This window comes from Alternaria alternata (assembly GCF_001642055.1).
Source record: "Alternaria alternata strain SRC1lrK2f unplaced genomic scaffold CC77scaffold_12, whole genome shotgun sequence".
NCBI classification, from domain to species: domain Eukaryota; kingdom Fungi; phylum Ascomycota; class Dothideomycetes; order Pleosporales; family Pleosporaceae; genus Alternaria; species Alternaria alternata.
The window spans coordinates 269,090-286,852 of record NW_017306201.1 but is presented as its reverse complement, the minus strand read 5'-3'; the positions used below and the strand labels follow the sequence as shown (position 1 = coordinate 286,852).

Here is a 17,763-nt window from a genome sequence, read left to right as displayed (position 1 = left end):
AAGTATCGACGTGTTCGAGCGGTTCGGAAGTGGGACTTCGGACTGCGGTATACAGGTTCGGGATCCGAGCGATCGTTGTGATTGAGACGCTGGTCGCATTGCGATAAGGAAGATGCATGCGCTAGGCTGTTTCGTTAAATCGAAACGCTGGATGGAGCTGCAGCAGGCACGGACGCGGTGGTACAGGCAGAATCGCTCGACACGCGACACGCGACGCGCTGTTCCCGCAAGCACGGCATGTGCCGAGCGCATTACGTCAACTGCCAACCCGACCTCCTTTCACCACTTGCAATCCCGTATGCAGCGTCAGACCGATCTTACACGTAAACACTAAAGCGATTTCGCAAGACGCATATGCCAGCCTTGACAACGACGACGGCTCTTATCCAGCTTCAAGCGCTCAGTGGTGATGCACGTCACCCAGTCTTTCAACACGTTTGTTTGTATAAAAGCTTGTCAGAGGGCACTACTGTCTTTCGCCGAGAGACTGGTTTTAAAAGAGTACACCAGATCCTTCCGCCTGCAGTAAGAATTGCGGGACACTCTTGCCCGTTGATAAGATGGGCTGCATATCATGCTCAGGCAATTGGATAGAGCAGCAATCTTGCACGGAAGTGCCATGATCGTTTCATTTAATATCTGTTCGTCTCAATTCCTACCGTTGCCTCTTTAGTTCGATACTGAGCATTGACTTTTGGTTGTATGAGTGCACTTCTGCGCATCGCATACTCACCGATAGCTACGTTCATTCACTACCACAGGAACGTGCGAGAGGCTTCATAATCATTCAGGCGGGGTAAAGGTCTGTGTCTTTGGCTCATCCTCATAAGACCTTCTGATCGTACACCCAATTCTACTCATTGCATACTCACCACGACTAACTGCTAGAACAACAAAAATGGCCCCTTCAACCCGACTACGATCCAGGCCAGAGCGCCGCATCAACTATGCCGACACTTCGGAAGCAGAGCTCGAAGCTGGCACTCAAGTGCCGTCTCAGCCTGTCGCATCAACTCAAAAGCGTGGGAGTAAGCATGCTCTTCGCGTGTACAACATACACGCCTCATCTGGATCTCCGGATGCCTCTCTCATAGTTGCTCCCAAACGCGCCGCTCGTATCAAGGCTGGCGCGGTCGTCAAACCGAAAACAGGACCGAAGGCGCGCAAGAAGGCTCCGATACCGCAGAAGAAGGAGCGGCCGTCAAAGCAAGAGTGCTCGATCTGCGCGACACAAAAGACCACTACTCGTTCATTCAAAGCTCCTCGTGATGCTTGTGAGCATCTTCAGTCTATCTGTAACTTGTGCGTTGCAAAGATGCTCAAGACAAAAGTCGCTGAACGCCAGCTTGGGGAGGCTGAGCTGAGCTGCCCCTTCCCCGAATGTGGTCATCTGCTAGACTATACGGCTCTCCAGGCCATTGTCAGTAAAGCTGCGTTCGAAGAGTAAGTCATTTCCCATGATGCGACTGATCTATATGCTGACCCACTATAGCTATGACAAAGCCGTTACAAAGCACGCTCTATCCATGGGAGAGTCGTATGTGTCCTGCCTTTCCACAGCCTGCGGATTGCACTTCTCAACTCAAGACTGCGAGAACAACAAGCATGGCAAGCAGCTGGTCGCATGTCCCTACTGCGACTACGAGATCTGTCTGAAGTGTAACAGGCCGTGGAAGTCGCATGGAAAAGGCAGTTGTGATCAGGCGAAGAAGGCAGAAGAAGAGCTGTGTGTGAATGCTGTCAGGAAAATGGGAGCCAAACCATGCCCTAACTGCGGTGTGAACATCCAGAAGAACGGAGGATGCGATCATGTGACTTGTAAGTGTCAAAAAGGCCTATATGCAAGCCGCCAAGTTCGATGCTAACAGACAGTTTAGGTGGAAAATGCCACCATGACTTCTGCTGGGTGTGCCTCGCCGGATACACCAACAACATTCGGCACCGCGACGACTGCCCTCACGCGCGGGTTTACGTTGCTGCCGAACCTGGCAACTGGGCTCAGGACAATTTGACCGATGCGCAGATTAACAACTTGATCGCCCAAGCAGCCGCTCGCCTCGATGATCCTACTCATACTCCTGTGGCTGCTCCTGCACCCGCCCTTCAACAGCCACCAGTGCCAGCTCTACCCGCAATCCCACCTTTCGCTGGCATCATCGTTGGAGGGTTTCTGGATGTCGTTAGAAGGGCTCGCGACGGCGGCGGCGAAAATGCAGGTTGATTGCCTAATCATGGTCCTTCACTCCTTCTGGAACTTAGTCCCGGTCTTGATGTTGGTGTACACGTAGCGAGAAGGTGGCTAGGAGTATGGGTATAGCGTGTGTTATGGAAGCCAGGAGTGACTCGTTGTCAGTAATGGGCTTTCGCGATACCATAGGTTAAGGTGAATGGCAACCGTACCCGTGCAGAAGAGTGTACTCTAAGTATATACTCTTATGAAATACTGCAAGTGTTGCAAAAAATAGTGCAGTGAGGCCCTTTGGATATACTCTAGTAATGCCGTGATGCACTTTCCCGGGTTCGAACAACGAACGATAGCAGTAGCGCTCCACCCCCAGGCATGACTTCTTCACGCGTGAGTCTGTTGTCTCTTCATCTGCACTCGCTACCGGAATCAGATATTGCTACACAGGACTATGATCTATCTCGACTAAGGCTACATCATGAGCGATACCAACTCTGACGACTGGGTTGACTCACCTAACGACTCGCCAGAAGTAGATGAGGATAGACAAAGGTAAGACAGGTCTCACGCTGAGCTTTAGGCTTCGCAAACACTGACACTCCTCACTTTAGCGAAGCGGACAACGTGAACGCTAGTTCAGTTCAGCAAGATGAGCAGCAATTTCCGCGAAGGAGCCTGGAAGAAGTAGAGGAGACTGCGTACGTATCTGATCCTCACTGACAGACTTCGTGAGATTACTGCGACCTCACACACCTATGTTTTGATATTTCAACTAACACATTCCAACAGTGCGAACGCACCCAGACGCACCTCATCCCTATCATCAGGCATCGCAGCTATGTCACCCACCGAACTCGCTTCTGCCCAACCACGCCAACCCACTCCCCCACCTCCACCGCATAGTTCTACTCTGCCCAATCAAATTGAACATGCGCCCGATCACTACCGGAACCGCATCCCCAAGGTAATTTGAACCCATGCGAAATGCATCTGAGACATACACTGACTTCGTATCTTCGCATCCACAGTCCTCTTTACCAGACTACCATAACCCGGACTCACCGACGCAGAAACGGGGGAAGGGCGTCTTTCGCAACCCAGTAGCAGATACATGGCGCGAGGACGCGTACATGAAGAAAGAGCCGACTCATCAGAAGATGACCGCTAGAGAAGCCAGCGAGGTGCAAGATAGGTGGAGATGCGAGTACTGCGGTCGACCGTATGAGAGAGGGATTGAGGCAACTATGCCGGAAAATCCAGCCACTACCGAGCTGGCAACACTGAGACGCGACACTGAGAACATAAGGATCGGTGCTGCTGGGCCATCGCGAGCGTACGTGTATCTTCTGGGGTCGTACAACTATCTAACACTATTTCAGATCAGCAGATCCATTATACGCCCACGCACCTTCAACTTCCAGCGTGTCTTGCGCAAGATGCGAATACTGCAAAGAGAAGCTCCCTTTCAACATTATGACGTACGACGTTCGTGAACTATGCGAGGACGGTATAATATAGGGTAATGTACATCGGTCTGAAGCGGTCATACAGGTGTTGAGACCAAGGGCTAGGGCTAGAGTAGCACGCAGAGTAGCGTTTAGGCGAAGGGTGAATTTAAGAAACGAGGAGGCAGAAGCAAATGATCAGGAAAGAGAAGAGAACGTGAACCCAAGGGAAGACCAGATTGAGGGGAATGATGCGAGGAATGATGAAGATGAGTGGGAAGACGACAATGAATGAGTAGATTGCGGGGATGGCATGGAAACCCACCCACACGGATGTAGCAGTACGTTTCTGGGCCGACTACCATTATATCATCAGCCATTCTACCAACTACCCAACCACCAAACCAACCCTCCAACCCCCAACGTGATCCCACCATGCCATGCCAAACCCCAAGCCATCGCAAACAGAAATTTCGGACTAAATACGGTCCAAATGAAAAGATGTTGTCTCAAAACAGTACAAGCCAACATAACAGCACCCAGCATAGCTCCAGTCCAGAACGTCAACAAGGCAACATGTCCCACCCACTCCTTCTTCTCCTTCCTTATCTCTCTACCCTTCTCTTCTTTCCTTGCAAGCTCGTTCAACCACTCTCGTTCCCTAGCTACCCAGTCCGCGACATGAAGTTCGCTAGTATCAATGTAGCGCTCAGTACGGCCGTGAGAGCCTAGGAGGAGGATTCCAGCTAAAGACCAGTATACGGGTCCAGCCCAGTTTGACAGGAAGACTAGAAGGCCGACGGCTAGTACGTTGTAACCGGAGATGCCGTTGTAAGAGTTTGAGAGATCGATGGATGAGATTGAGTTGCTGTTTCCGAGAGCAAAGAAGGAGGTTTGGGTCAAGAGAAGCGTTGTTATGGTTACAGCTGTGGGAGTGAGGTCGAGGAGGGCTGTGAACCGTGGATTAGTTCCGAGAATTCAAAAGTGACGAGACTTTGTGGTCTAGGTATGGAATGTGATGACCTACTGAGGAAGAAGTATTGTAGTCGAAAGAGAAAGTAGAGAGGTATGTTCTGTGCCTTTGTTTGCGTGAGGAGGAAAAGCGTCATTAGGTCGAAGAAAGCGACAGCGAGTTCTGCAATACTGTTAGTAATATCCTGAAATTCACGCACGAGGCTGTCAACATACGGCCGTTGCCCTGTTTCCCGCGTCTCTTTCTCCGCTGCAACCTTGTCCACTCGGAGAAAGCGATCCAGGTCCCACTCAGAAGCAGCCCTCCAAACACCATGCGAGCAAGACCAACAAGCTCCAACGTCTCGACCTTCTCTACCAAGCCTGCGCTGAGACCATAGGTCAGCTCTGGCGCGTCTTTGACGGTGAAGGCAAGTTTGAATATCAATGCCGTTCCGCAAAGCGGCAGTACAGCAATCGTCCCAAACATGCGATTTTGATCCGTGGACTCAATCTCCACACTGCGGTGTTTCTGCTCTGTATCAAATGTCGCAATGGAACGCGCAACGTGCCTGGCTAATCGGATTGTGATGTCCATGTACGTAGCGGAGATCAGAATCCAGAGGAAGACCGAGGCGTTTCCGTGGAAGATGCCACTGTTGACAATGTCATCTGCGCCGGCGTACTTCTGTCCGGTCTGGTTCCATCGTCTGATAATCCTATGTATAGCTAGTGCCATAATGGCAGGGTGGAAAATCCAGTTGTTGTACCACTCCTTTCGCATGTTATTAAAAAAGAGACATAGGAACCAACCAGACGTGGCCCAGTACCAGAAGTTTTGTTCCTCTTCAACGTATGAGGATGCGAACATGAGTAGCGCGTACAAAACGAGAGCGAATCCATAGTAAAGGCCAGCTGGTGTGGCAGGTCGGAAAGCAGGAAGCGCGAAATAGCTCAAGGCGCAGATGAGGAAGGCTGAACCGGTTCCCAATAAGAGGCGAGCGACGTTGTAATTCGAAGCTGTGCTAGACATCATTTCCTGGGTTTCGTGCATGAACTCGTAGACCCGATCTTGGAATTCAGCACCGTTACTAGTCGCACCAACAGCTGCTTGCCAGAGACATGCCAGCAACTGACCGTCTGATAGATGCGAGCGGCTTTCTCCAGACTCGAAGCACGCAAACCCCAAATCGTCTTTCGTCAATGGCTGTTCGTCGAATCGTAGACTAGTATACTTGGCTTCGACAATTTTCTTCATCTGCTTAGCATTGCGGTAGAGAAGTTGCATGCGGTCCGACGGCTTATCCCAAAAGCCCAAGAATTCTTTCAGAAAGACGCCCAGGTTATTCTGTGGAACTGGAAATCCGAGCAACCCTGCAAGCGTTGGAGCAATATCGCTCTGTTCAACCAACCGGTAATATTCGAATTCTCCTTCATTCTTGGGTTTGATCGGACTCCGCTTATCAGCAGATTCAGTGACCTTGGTGAGCTTCGGGCTCATGAAGACGAGTGCTGGAGAGGTTTCGCCTGGCGATGAGCCACCGTGGTTACCGCCATCATTCATGCCGTGATCGCCGCAGAGTACAAACAGAGTGTTGGACAGATGGTCTTCGTTCTCGATGGCAGAGTAGATGTCGCGAACGATGCCGTCCATCTCGATCTGTTTAGGAACCATATTCGGACTACATACAGATCAGTACCCTGCATCGAGTTGAGTTTATTTGCCAGGATTTATGCACCTCTTAGGACCAGCCTTATGCCCAATGTGATCCAACCCCAGGTAATGCATAACCATGGCATTCCAATCACTATTCAATAACTCGTTAGGAATATGTCTCGTCACGTTGTTGTCAACCTCTGTGAAATCCTGCGAATTTGAAAATCAACATTTTATTGCTCCTATATACAGCAGTGGGACACTTATGACTGACCGAAACGAAGAAGCTGCTTGTCCCATCGGCGCGCTCAAACATGTTCGGGAAGAGCTTCAGCCAGGTGTCGTCGCCGTACATGACCAGCTTGCCTTTCTCGTTATCATAGTCCTTTGCCTTGATTTGCGCAAGCCATGTGTCTTGCGTAGCGAGTGTGGACGTGGTATCCGATTCGGCGAAGTTTAGAATTACGTCTACGAAGGAGGGTATGGAGCCTGTGGTTATGGCTTTGACGCGGGGCATGGTGATGGTGGGAGAGGTAGCGTGGGCCGTGAACGGAAGCGCAGTGCCATCTCGAATGAGGCTAGCCATTTGTCAGTCATGATATTGTGCGCGACGTTCGAGGAAAAGGACGCACCTCTGCACGAAAGTCATGCCGCTTTCCTCTCCATACACAAAGTCGCTTCTCAGCGCATCGACAACCATGAAGACCAGCTTGTCAAAAGGTGCCACTGGTGGCTTCCGCCAACCCTCACCCATCTTCCCAGACGATGAAAGCTCTTCATACTCGGCTAATCCGGGCATGAAAGGTTTGTACGGGAAGAAGCCAGTCGCGAAGACCAGTATCGCGACGGGGATGAGCAGGTTCGCAACCGTGAGAAGAACCGTTCGAAGCGCCATTGTGACCTATTTACCTCTGGATTAGTTGATGAAGAGTTCGAGGCGCGTTCATAGCATGATGAGCGATTCCAATGCCAGAAGGGAAAGTTCACGCGTCCAACATGGTATCTAGAGACGCGACGTTACGTTTGTGGCTCTGAGAACTCAGGGTCCAAGCTCTAGTCCCAAGAGAATCTAGTGGGTAACGCCATGGAGCCAATGACATCACTACCTCGGATGGAGAGCTTCCCAAATGTCAGCATCTGCTCCGAGCAAGCATCCATGTATCCAACGCCATTGGGACTTGCTGGTTTAACGAGAACGAGCTTGCCTGTCTGCATCCCGGCTCCGCACATCTACTTTGCGATCCGTTCTTTCCGCTCCGCCAGCCGCTTCCCGAACTCCGGCCGAACTTTCGAAAAGCAGCTCTGCGCGTACCTCCAGCAACAACACGTTTCACACACTCCTAGATCATCGACTCGAGCATCCAACATGTCATTTATTCTTCCTGGCCTTCGTAGAGGCTTGATGCTCAGTACGCCACTCATCTTGTCGACACCTTTGCTGGTATATCAGTTCCGAAATGCACAGCCCATACGATGCGATGGCCCGGATCCCATCACTAAAATCACAAACGACCTCAAAAGCAACTACGTAACCGAAGCGAGAACACCTGTTATCACTCAATCAGGTGCTATGAATCCGAAAGCAGTCCGTCAAATCAGCATGGGAAGCATTCTAGGTGTGATCGGAGGGCTGGGAATTAGTGTTTTCAGCAAACCTCTGGCTGTGTTGATTGGATTGGGAATATTTGCTCTGCAGGTACGTTTGTTGTTTCATTTGTGAAAGTCGAACTGGAATCTAGGACATGGGACTGGGATATCTATATGGTATATGCAAGACACGCTACCGTTTACCATGCTTTAAACTTTCTAGAGAACGGAGTTGACATATGGCAGTTCATCGAGTCGCGAGGTATTCACGTCATACCATATTCATTCCTGGAGCGCCGGGTAAAGTCGATGAATGTCCGCTCACTAGTGCGCGACAATGTGGCCTTCAAGTTGTCCTTCGGTCTGACTTTCGCGATGGCAGCGTTTGCCGAATTTTAGAATCTTGATTTTGATGTCTTTGCTCAGTACGCGTTCGGCTAGTGGAAGCCCTGGGCGAAACGATGTGCTGGATTCATTGCTTGGGGCTGCAGCTGCATTTGCAGTTGCTTGCAAGTCTGCCAAAAAGCTTTGACAGTTTCCTTGAAAGCTGCCCCGCTTCTTGCGTTTCTGTACATATGTCAGCATCAAATCCAAAACTCGCAATCATGGACAAGTCTTACCTGGTCATGCTCTCGATGAGCTTGCGCACCATATCCTGAACGCCTTGGTCTTGCTGAAGGCGCTGCAAAAGCGGTTGCTCTGCTAAAGAGTTTGTGATGTACGTCCTTGAGTTCTTGTCGGCTCTTATTAGAGCACGTAGGGGTGCGATGATATGCTCTAGACTTGTGAAATCTACCTCACCGCATATATTAGCTATGAGAGCAAGCGTCACCGCTGGACCAAAGTGAGCTACGATCTCCTGCGTTGTGGCCTGATGAGGGCTATGAGTATTGCCTGCCAATTCGAAGATATCCTTCCACAGTTTGGCGGCTGCGCGTTTTGGTAGCACTTCAGGCGACTTGATAGACTCAACCGTGAAGCCGAACATGCCTGATAGATTCTCTGGTGACTCTTGCGTCATGATTGTTGGATCGGTGTTGATGAAATTCTGAACGAGTTCTATGCAGCCGACGGCAATTTCGGGGTCATTGCGTGGATGCTCCAGTGCTTGCATGATTCTCAGATCGTGTTGAAGCAATCGCTGGGCCTGAACCTGGAAGCCTTCCGGTTTATGATGCTTGTGTGACGAGATCCAGCAGCATGCTGTCTCCAAGACAAATGGCAGTCGCGGCGTCTGCACAGTGGTCTTGGTGATGAAGTCGATAGCAGCAGAATGTGGTAGTACGAAGGGACCGGAGACAGTTTCCTTGAACCCTGTGCGAAGAACAGAACACGCCGCTTCGATCATCTCGTCGTTACCAGGAAACATCGAGGTCATGTAGTTGATGAGGTTGATGACCTGATTTTGGATTTCTTTGCCCGGCCCTTGCTGCCAGAACACCGAAGGCTCCTTGTCGGATTCCAGGTCCACCACTTCTTCGTCTGAGGCTTGCATTGATTTTCCGACGCTCGCAAGGCACTTCAAAGTGGTCAAAGCAAGTACTTGACCTACTTCTATATCTCCTCCTTCTTTGGTGATGTTGAGTGATTGCATGGCATCGCGTGTAATGTACTGAAAGAGCTGTCGTACACCTTCAAATTGCTTCTCTTCTGTGGGCTGAGCTTGTACTATAGCGGCGATACCTTTCAGAACCATACTCTTGGTGAACTCTTCGGCCGTTGGATAGGTCAGGAATTGCTCGTACATCTGGAAGAAAGAAGGCAATTCTCCAATCAAGGACTTCCGGCACTCGGAGCAAAGTGAAGCAAACGACTTCGCGGCTCCGTGAGCGATAGCTGGTTGAGCAAGAGCGGTGAGCAGAAAGGGTAGAACTTGAGGGAGGAACTGAGGGTTACGGAGGAAGAAATGGTTCAGAGCTGCGACGAGCTCTACTGCGGTCCTTCGAGTGATTGCAGGAACACCGGGGGTATCAGAAATGGTTGAGAAAACTGGTTGCTCGAACAATCTGATCAGACGATCGTCAGAGCTTCGAGTTAGAGCGTCAGCGATGGCGATCAGACCAAAGAGCCCAGTCTCGAGCTCCAACCAATTGCCAGCACTCAGTCCACGTAAGGCAAAGTCGACGAATTGATCAGTAAGAACGTCGCGTAAAGGCTCATATGCTTCCATGATGATGTCTCGGACATCGATTCGAAAGACTTTAAATGTCTTTCTCGCGTCAGAGTCCCACGATTCAGTGACATCAGCGGGTGGATAGATGATCTTCTGCACAAGCTCAGAGACGGCCTGAAGCACATTAGACTTTGCAGTGTCCATCCAGTCTGGTGGTTGCTCTCCCGCAGTATACAAGAAGGTCTCTTCGGCGATAGCGCTGACATAATTACTCCAGAAGTCGAGTACCACCGGCGCGACTTCGTCTTCGGCGCCTACTGGCTCGGGGTACTTGAGAAGATCATGCAAGAAGGACATGACCTGCTGATGATGTGTACTTCCTGGCTGGCTGTAAATGACTTTGGTGTCAAGCAGAATCTGTCCATATGCGACGATGATCCGGGCGAGGGAAATAGTCTCAGCATCAGAGTTCTTGAGTATCTCTAGACCCCATGGACCCGAGATTGCTGACCACAGCATTTCCTGATGTTTTGTTTCGAAGAAGGTGGCATAATTTTCGAGAATCTCAGCCACCAATTCCATGGCATCTTCGACGTGATATTCCAGACATGTCAGAGCGAGCTCATTTACCGAACGGAGGTGTTGTAGCTTTTCTAGGTCGTCCTTGAATTCGGATTGGGCATAGAAAATCCATCCTGTAAAGCACTTCAGAGCGGCCACGCAAATCTTCTCCCCTTGCTGCACTGATTGTGCGTAGTTGGGGTCGTCAATGGATATTGACAACCATTTGATACCACGACCGAATGCTACATGGAGAAGAACCTCGACACTCTCTACGTTTGCTACCATTCGCTTCGCTGACTTCTGGTCTGGAAGATTGGATGGTTTCTTAGCTTCGTCAGCTAAACTCATGGTAAAGTCAAGCATAACTAGAAGCTGCTCATCGGAGAATTGGGGTAAGAGATCCCATGTCGAAGGATGTTCATCCAATGCTTCGTCTAGAACTGGACGTTGGGCGGCGAATGATGCAGCCAGGCCCCTGATACAATGGGTCCATACGGAGATGGGCTTGGTAAAGTACTGGGCCAAGGTCGAGCTGACCTTCCGGGTGGCGATAGATGAGCCTGGGCGTGAGACAAGATGGTGAATTAGCGTTGACAGCAGTTGCTGAGATTCCTCTTCGCTCAATTCAGCCGAATCGGCGTTAAGCTTGACTGTGAGAGTAAGGGCACCGAAGAAGCGAACTTGCTCATTGTCGCTCTTCAAAAGAGCATCTGCAATCTCCCAACCTTGAGGTGAGCGCTGGAGGACACGAAGCGTGGCCTCGTTTTCGGCGATCTTCTTTGCTTGACCAGGTTCGTGTATGGACTTGACCAGGCGCTCGATCTCCTCATAGGGCAGAGGGAAAGTGCCGTTGCTCGCCATGCTGAGGCTGGTATGGAGGCGCTATACTACGGGGTGTCGTTAGCTATGTTGTCAGATGTCAGGGTACCCAGAGACCAGGTTGAGCATTACCGAAAGTAGGAAGGTGCGACCAGAGAAGTGCAAGGCGCGAAAAAAGGGCGCACAGAGGCGACTGCGAACGTGTTTGGGTATGCCTAATACAACGGCGCTGTGCCCTCTATGCAGTTGACATGACTCGCTGCTATTTTGAAGTTGAGAGGACAGGCTGCTCTAGGCGGCGCAGGAATGTGAAGGTGCAGGACCAGGGCTTGGGGTGAGGCTGCGCGAAGTTGCCTCTACCGTCGCGTATGGTGGGGCTAAATCGATAGCTAACCACGACGACGTGAGCTCATGTTATGAGCTATCGAACTTCGAGGGATTTGATGCTAGACTAAATACACATGTGCCTCTCCTTGGTGCCTGAGCGTAAGAGTTCTTGCGCTTGGCAAGGCTTGATTGGAGCCCTGGGCGATTGCGCTTAGTGCGGGAATGGATGCGGCGCTGGAGACGTGTAGGCGGGGTGTCGTGCATGTACCGATCGTAGGCGCGAAGCAGTGCTATACCTTATGCTCCTCCCGCGTTTTCTAGGGCGCTCCCACGCGACAGCTGCAGCATACGTAGCCAGAAAGACGCCTCCGTTTTCTGTCAGACCCTTTCACGCCTCTGCTGCCCTGCGTGCTATCGATATGGCCAAAGTAGACACGACCCAGCGGCTGGCGGACCTCCGCAAGCTCATGAAGGAGCGCAATGTCGACATTTACAGTAAGCGCGCTCACGACTAGACATGTGAAGACAGGCAACTAACACGTGATAGTGGTACCGTCTGAGGACAGCCACCAGAGCGAGTATATCGCGCCATGTGATGCACGACGAGGTCGGGCCCCCGCTTCCTATCGCGTCGCACCCGTTGACACCACCTAGCATACATCAGTGGCTTTACCGGCTCTGCTGGATATGCAGTCATTACGCACGAGAAAGCCGCCCTCTCCACCGACGGACGCTACTTCAACCAGGCCGAGAAGCAGCTGGACAGCAATTGGGAGCTCCTGAAGCAAGGCATACAGGATGTACCTACCATCCAAGAGTGGACCGCAGATCAGGCTGAAGGGGGCAAAGTCGTCGGTGTAGATCCGAGCGTAGTCACTGCAGCAGACGCTCGCAAACTTGCTGAGAAGATCAAGAAGAAGGGCGGTGAGTACAAAGCCATCGACGACAACCTAGTAGACTTGGTGTGGGGGGACCAAAGACCAGCACGACCGAGCGAGAAGGTTATCACTCAGCCTGAAAAGTACTCTGGCAAGAGCTTCGAAGACAAGATTGAGGATCTGCGCAAGGAGCTGGAGAAGAAGAAGAGTCTGGGCTTCGTCGTATCTATGCTGGACGAAGTCGCCTGGCTCTTCAACCTCCGCGGCAGCGAGTATGTACTTTGTCCCCACATCAGAATGCACTGCTAACAAGACGCAGCATCCCATACAACCCAGTCTTCTTCTCCTACGCCGTCGTTACGTCTACCGCAGCTACCCTTTACGTCGACGAGAGCAAGCTACCCGAAGATGTCAAAAAGCACTTGGGCGATAAGGTCACGATCCGACCATACGAGGCTATCTTTGGAGACGTTACAGCGCTGAGCCAGGAGCTGTTTGAGGCGAGCGACAAGTCAAACGCACAAAAGAAATTCCTGACTTCAAACCGGGCATCATGGGCTCTTAACAAGGCTCTTGGTGGTGACGAAAAGGTCGAAGAAACCCGCAGCCCGGTCGGAGACGCAAAAGCGGTCAAGAACGAGGTCGAATTAGAAGGCATGCGACAATGTCATATCCGTGATGGAGCTGCATTGAGCGAGTACTTTGCTTGGCTGGAAGATCAGCTCATCAACAAGAAGGCCACGCTGGATGAGGTTGACGGTGCTGATAAGCTGGAGGAGATCCGCAAGAAGCACGACATGTTCATGGGTCTCTCTTTTGATACCATTTCGTCAACCGGCCCGAACGCAGCTGTTATCCACTACAAGCCAGAGAAGGGTGAGTGCGCCATCATCGACCCTAAGGCTATCTACCTATGCGATTCTGGCGCGCAATACCGGGACGGCACCACTGACACGACACGGACCCTACACTTCACTGAGCCTACCGAGATGGAACGTAAAGCATACACGCTCGTGCTCAAAGGCAACATGGCTCTCGAGCGTGTCAAGTTTCCCAAAGGCACAACCGGTTTCGCGTTGGATGCATTGGCTCGTCAGTTCTTGTGGGCGGAGGGTCTCGACTATCGTCACGGCACTGGACACGGTGTAGGATCCTTCCTCAACGTACACGAAGGCCCAATCGGCATCGGAACCAGGGTGCAATACTCCGAAGTCTCGTTAGCTGTAGGCAATGTGGTCTCCGATGAGCCTGGTTACTATGAAGACGGCAAGTTCGGCATCCGCATTGAGAACATGGTTATGGTCCGAGAAGTCGAGACGAAGCACAAGTTCGGTGATAAGCCATATCTGGGTTTTGAGCATGTAACGATGACTCCACACTGCAGGAACCTTGTCGATATGAGCCTGCTTACAGAAGACGAGAAGACTTTCATCAACGAATACCACAAGGAGGTCTACGAGAAGACGAGCAAGTTCTTCGAGAATGACTCTTTGACACTGGAGTGGTTGAAGCGCGAGACAGCGCCCTACTAGAGGATTAGGGTACCAGTATCAAGGTAGTCTTCGGTATTGGCACGGCGTTGGCATACTTACAGCGTTAGTAGTGTATACAGCAGCATGCATGGAGCCTGGCGTTTCCAGCGTGTCCCAGGGTTCTCTTAGGGTCCAGGATGAGCTATTGCCCCACTCGGCCCGAAATATCATCAGATGACGGCTCAGCTTGTACCTATCTCAGCAACGGCCACTGCAGACCAAATGAAAGCATACAAATCATCTGACTAAGCGACGGCAATTCACGGCCCTGGTTCACACTTTCCCGACGGCTGATTGGCGTGTAGACATTGCATGTGTCAAAAGGCGCGTAGCGGGGTCTAGATGTTGTCGCGCCGCCGCGGACTATGGCGGGGCAACCTCCGAGCTGCGAAGGCGGGATGGAGGGACCTTACAAAGGCAAAAAAATATTGCGATGCCGCGGGTACATGTACAGGTAATACATCGCGTTTGACTTTGACTCACGATCTTACCTCGTTTTCTCTCACTTAGACTTTAATTCTTCATCGTCTGTGATAACACTCTACTCTACGACACTACTAATTGACTTGACCTTACCTCCCATTATTTCCGAATCACTTCATTCACAACACAAGACACGTCACAATGGCAACTGAACTCCCCACCACAAACGGCCACAGCGCACAGGATGGCGAGAACAACTTTGCCGTCAAGGCCGGTCTGGCACGCATGTTGAAGGGCGGAGTCATCATGGACGTTGTCAACGCTGAGCAAGTAAGTCTCTCCAGTGCTGACGTCTAGCAATTCGAGCAACAAGACCAATTGCTAACCAATGTCGTCCTACAGGCGCGGATAGCAGAAGAAGCCGGTGCTTCAGCCGTCATGGCCCTCGAGCGCGTGCCCGCAGACATTCGATCCCAGGGTGGTGTCGCACGTATGAGCGACCCCAAGATGATCAAGGAGATCATGGACACAGTCACAATCCCCGTCATGGCCAAGGCGCGAATTGGACACTTTGTCGAATGCCAGGTACGACTTGACGACTTCCAACTTTTCTGTCTTGAGGCGGATCCGCACTTTCAGCATTTGAAAGACCCATTTGCTAACGCTTACGGATAGATCCTCGAAGCCCTAGGCGTCGACTACATTGACGAATCCGAAGTCCTTACCCCCGCCGACGCTATTCACCACGTCTCCAAGCACCCCTTCCGCATTCCCTTCGTCTGCGGCTGCCGGGGCCTCGGCGAAGCCCTTCGCCGCATCTCGGAAGGTGCAGCCATGATCCGCACAAAGGGCGAAGCCGGAACCGGCGACGTCATTGAGGCCGTCCGCCACATGCGTACCGTAAACAGCGAGATTGCCCGCGCAAAGAGCATGTCAGAGGAGGAGCTCCGTGTCTACGCAAAGGAGCTTCAGGTCGACTATGCGCTGCTCAAGGAGACGGCTAAGCTTGGTCGTCTGCCTGTTGTCAACTTTGCGGCGGGTGGTGTCGCAACACCCGCTGATGCTGCGTTGATGATGCAGTTGGGTTGCGATGGTGTCTTTGTTGGTAGCGGTATCTTCAAGTCTGGAGACGCAGCCAAGAGGGCTAAGGCCATTGTACAGGCTGTTACTCACTACAAAGACCCCAAGGTGCTCATGGAAGTCAGCATGGATTTGGGTGAGGCCATGGTTGGTATCAACTGCGGTACAATGGGCGAGGAGGAGAAGCTTGCTAAGAGGGGATGGTAGAGCAGGAAGATCATTTCAAAGGCGTCCTTTGGAGGCAGCCATGATTATTATTTGGCGTTCGGGAAATTCAGCTCAAGCGTGGGCTACGAAAATGTATAGAAGAATAAGCTCAACTCGCAATGACGATCAGTTCAACATGCCATTCTACCCAGCTTTCGTCTTGTCATTATCAATCGCTGTAACCGAAACAGAGTTGAGCAATTACTGTGGTGCGACACGAGAATTCGCGATGTCGTAAATCACGTCATTTGTGGAGCCGAGGTTCCGCGCGCAGTCACAATAGTTTGGAAACAGACAACGTATTTCAGATTTTGATTGGGCTACCTGCAATGGGTTGCAAATAGACGTATCGATTGCACCGTACAGTCAAGCCACCGTGATGTTCGTAACCTGCTGGCGCCCACTAGTCCTGCACCAGGGACAGCTGCAGCATCATGCGCTTGCAAAATAATCATACCCATGAACTCCGCTGCGCCGGAGACTAAACCCATCAATATATCCGCGGTCCGTGAACCTATGCGATACAGACGTACAGAGAGAGGTCAAGCAAGAGAAGGCGCATATTTTTAGCGGTCCTCAGCCCACTCGTTCTCGCGGCGGATCTGCTCCTCCTCCTCGGGGGTGAAGTCGTTCTGGATGTTGAAGGTCTTACGGATCTCATCGGGTGACTTGCCCTTGATCATGTTCGCGACGGTCTTGCATCCTACGTCGAGGAGAGCCTTGATGTCCAGGTAGTTGGCGGCGAGGATGATCTCGAAAAGCATCTCCTGGTCGACCTGCATGAACTTCTGATCCCACTCGTCGATGTCGGTGGACTTCTTGCGCGAGTCGGAGTCGTCGTCCTGGGTGGCGGGAGGGTCGTTCTTGTGGTGGCCACACCACTCGACAACCTTCTTCATGACTGCCTCGTTTACCTGCGACTTGTTAGTAAGCGTTCTTGGAGGGTTCTGGGGAGGTCAAGACATACGTTGGGGATGGGGATAGACTCCTCGGATTCACCACCGAGATCCTCGAGCAAGTTCTTGATGAGGATGGAGCGCTCAGCGACAGGGCGCTCGACCTTCATCTCGACACCATCGGAGGTGGTAATGCTGATGAGCTTGACGCCCTCGGCAGTAGTGGAAGCCATTACGGTAGCTAGTTTGTGTGGTGTTAAGGTGGTTATAGAAGTGGGGTAAGCTGTCGATGGAGTCGAGCGGATGGACTGGATCGGCAGTTTCGATTGAAGATAGAAAGGGTGCGTTGAGGGGAGGGTCTGCAGGCTCGGGAAGTGAGGAGTTATATATGCACAGGCGTTGTGCTTTCACGTTTGCGCGTGGGTGAGTGAGGAAAGGCAACCGCGGGCGAGCAGCTCCGCCGCACACCAACAATGAGGCTAAGCTCAGGCTGCCAAGCGTAACCGATTGGGGAAGGCGCAAGGCTACAATCGACAAAGGTACCCTTTAGTCACGCGAGAACCACGGTTTGTCCGCAGTCTCAGGTAGCTTTCTTAGGCATACACGCTTTGCTAACAAGCCAGTGATGAAAGACATTGTGATTTCGCGCTGTTGTTTGTGGGCCAGCCCAGCAGATGCACCATGTTTGCGCAACTGGAACGGCCTATGGCGGACCCCCGCCCGCGCAAATAGTTGAAGGATGACTCTACGCCGCATTTGGGCCGGCAGAAGTTACCAGAATGCGACATAGACTTCGAGTCACTGGAGCTGGTGTCTGAGGCTAATATTGCGCGCATCAGATATCTGTCGTTGGTATCGACACATGTTGGCTATGGTATCTGGCTACTAGATATGCAGGGAACTTGGGTGCACTGCAGTCGCTGCTAGTATGCCAACGACGAGTGGAGATAGACGCGTTGTGACGTAGCAGAATTCTTTTATTCATCATGCGTCGGCCCTGTAATGACAGATATGCCTGTAACGAACCCATGGACTCGAGATGCAGTCCCACGTAACTCGAGACAGGTACTCCATTGATGTTCCGCCACGTGACCTTTCA

At 51.7% G+C, this 17,763-nt stretch overlaps 7 protein-coding genes across 7 annotated transcripts; 4 read left to right on the top strand and 3 right to left on the bottom strand.

The window, feature by feature from the left end:
- Nucleotides 1–746: 746 nt before the first annotated feature.
- CC77DRAFT_134642 (hypothetical protein) lies at nt 747–2,442 on the top strand. Its single transcript, XM_018530198.1, has 3 exons — nt 747–1,443; nt 1,493–1,818; nt 1,878–2,442. Exons 1-3 carry the CDS (start codon nt 899–901, stop codon nt 2,219–2,221), a joined length of 1,215 nt encoding a protein of 404 aa, XP_018385106.1. The 5' UTR covers nt 747–898; the 3' UTR covers nt 2,222–2,442.
- Nucleotides 2,443–3,904: 1,462 nt separating this feature from the next.
- CC77DRAFT_1021078 (alkaline phosphatase-like protein) lies at nt 3,905–7,275 on the bottom strand. The gene is made up of 6 exons (XM_018525196.1): nt 6,871–7,275; nt 6,513–6,816; nt 6,321–6,448; nt 4,819–6,263; nt 4,658–4,765; nt 3,905–4,580 (listed from the first exon to the last, which is right to left on the bottom strand). Exons 1-6 carry the CDS (start codon nt 7,131–7,133, stop codon nt 4,012–4,014), a joined length of 2,817 nt encoding a protein of 938 aa, XP_018385105.1. The 5' UTR covers nt 7,134–7,275; the 3' UTR covers nt 3,905–4,011.
- On the top strand, nt 6,946–8,493 carry CC77DRAFT_1021076 (hypothetical protein). Its single transcript, XM_018525195.1, has 2 exons — nt 6,946–7,934; nt 8,072–8,493. Exons 1-2 carry the CDS (start codon nt 7,395–7,397, stop codon nt 8,222–8,224), a joined length of 693 nt encoding a protein of 230 aa, XP_018385104.1. The 5' UTR covers nt 6,946–7,394; the 3' UTR covers nt 8,225–8,493.
- On the bottom strand, nt 8,201–11,439 carry CC77DRAFT_134367 (ARM repeat-containing protein). Its single transcript, XM_018530195.1, has one exon. The coding sequence runs from the start codon at nt 11,361–11,363 to the stop codon at nt 8,442–8,444; it is 2,922 nt and encodes a 973-aa protein (XP_018385103.1). The 5' UTR covers nt 11,364–11,439; the 3' UTR covers nt 8,201–8,441.
- Nucleotides 11,440–11,947: 508 nt separating this feature from the next.
- CC77DRAFT_937444 (putative Xaa-Pro aminopeptidase P) lies at nt 11,948–14,058 on the top strand (the record flags this gene model as incomplete). The annotated part of the gene is made up of 4 exons (XM_018534549.1): nt 11,948–12,143; nt 12,196–12,255; nt 12,303–12,798; nt 12,846–14,058. The coding sequence occupies 4 exons, from the start codon at nt 11,948–11,950 to the stop codon at nt 14,056–14,058; spliced, it is 1,965 nt and encodes a 654-aa protein (XP_018385102.1).
- Nucleotides 14,059–14,370: 312 nt separating this feature from the next.
- Nucleotides 14,371–16,051, top strand: CC77DRAFT_134382 (vitamin B6 biosynthesis protein). Its single transcript, XM_018530196.1, has 3 exons — nt 14,371–14,811; nt 14,884–15,066; nt 15,157–16,051. Exons 1-3 carry the CDS (start codon nt 14,683–14,685, stop codon nt 15,766–15,768), a joined length of 924 nt encoding a protein of 307 aa, XP_018385101.1. The 5' UTR covers nt 14,371–14,682; the 3' UTR covers nt 15,769–16,051.
- A 283-nt stretch (nt 16,052–16,334) lies between these two features.
- On the bottom strand, nt 16,335–17,302 carry CC77DRAFT_1050726 (E3 ubiquitin ligase SCF complex, Skp subunit; the record flags this gene model as incomplete). The annotated part of the gene is made up of 2 exons (XM_018527636.1): nt 16,736–17,302; nt 16,335–16,682 (listed from the first exon to the last, which is right to left on the bottom strand). The coding sequence occupies exons 1-2, from the start codon at nt 16,895–16,897 to the stop codon at nt 16,335–16,337; spliced, it is 510 nt and encodes a 169-aa protein (XP_018385100.1). The 5' UTR covers nt 16,898–17,302.
- Nucleotides 17,303–17,763: the final 461 nt, after the last annotated feature.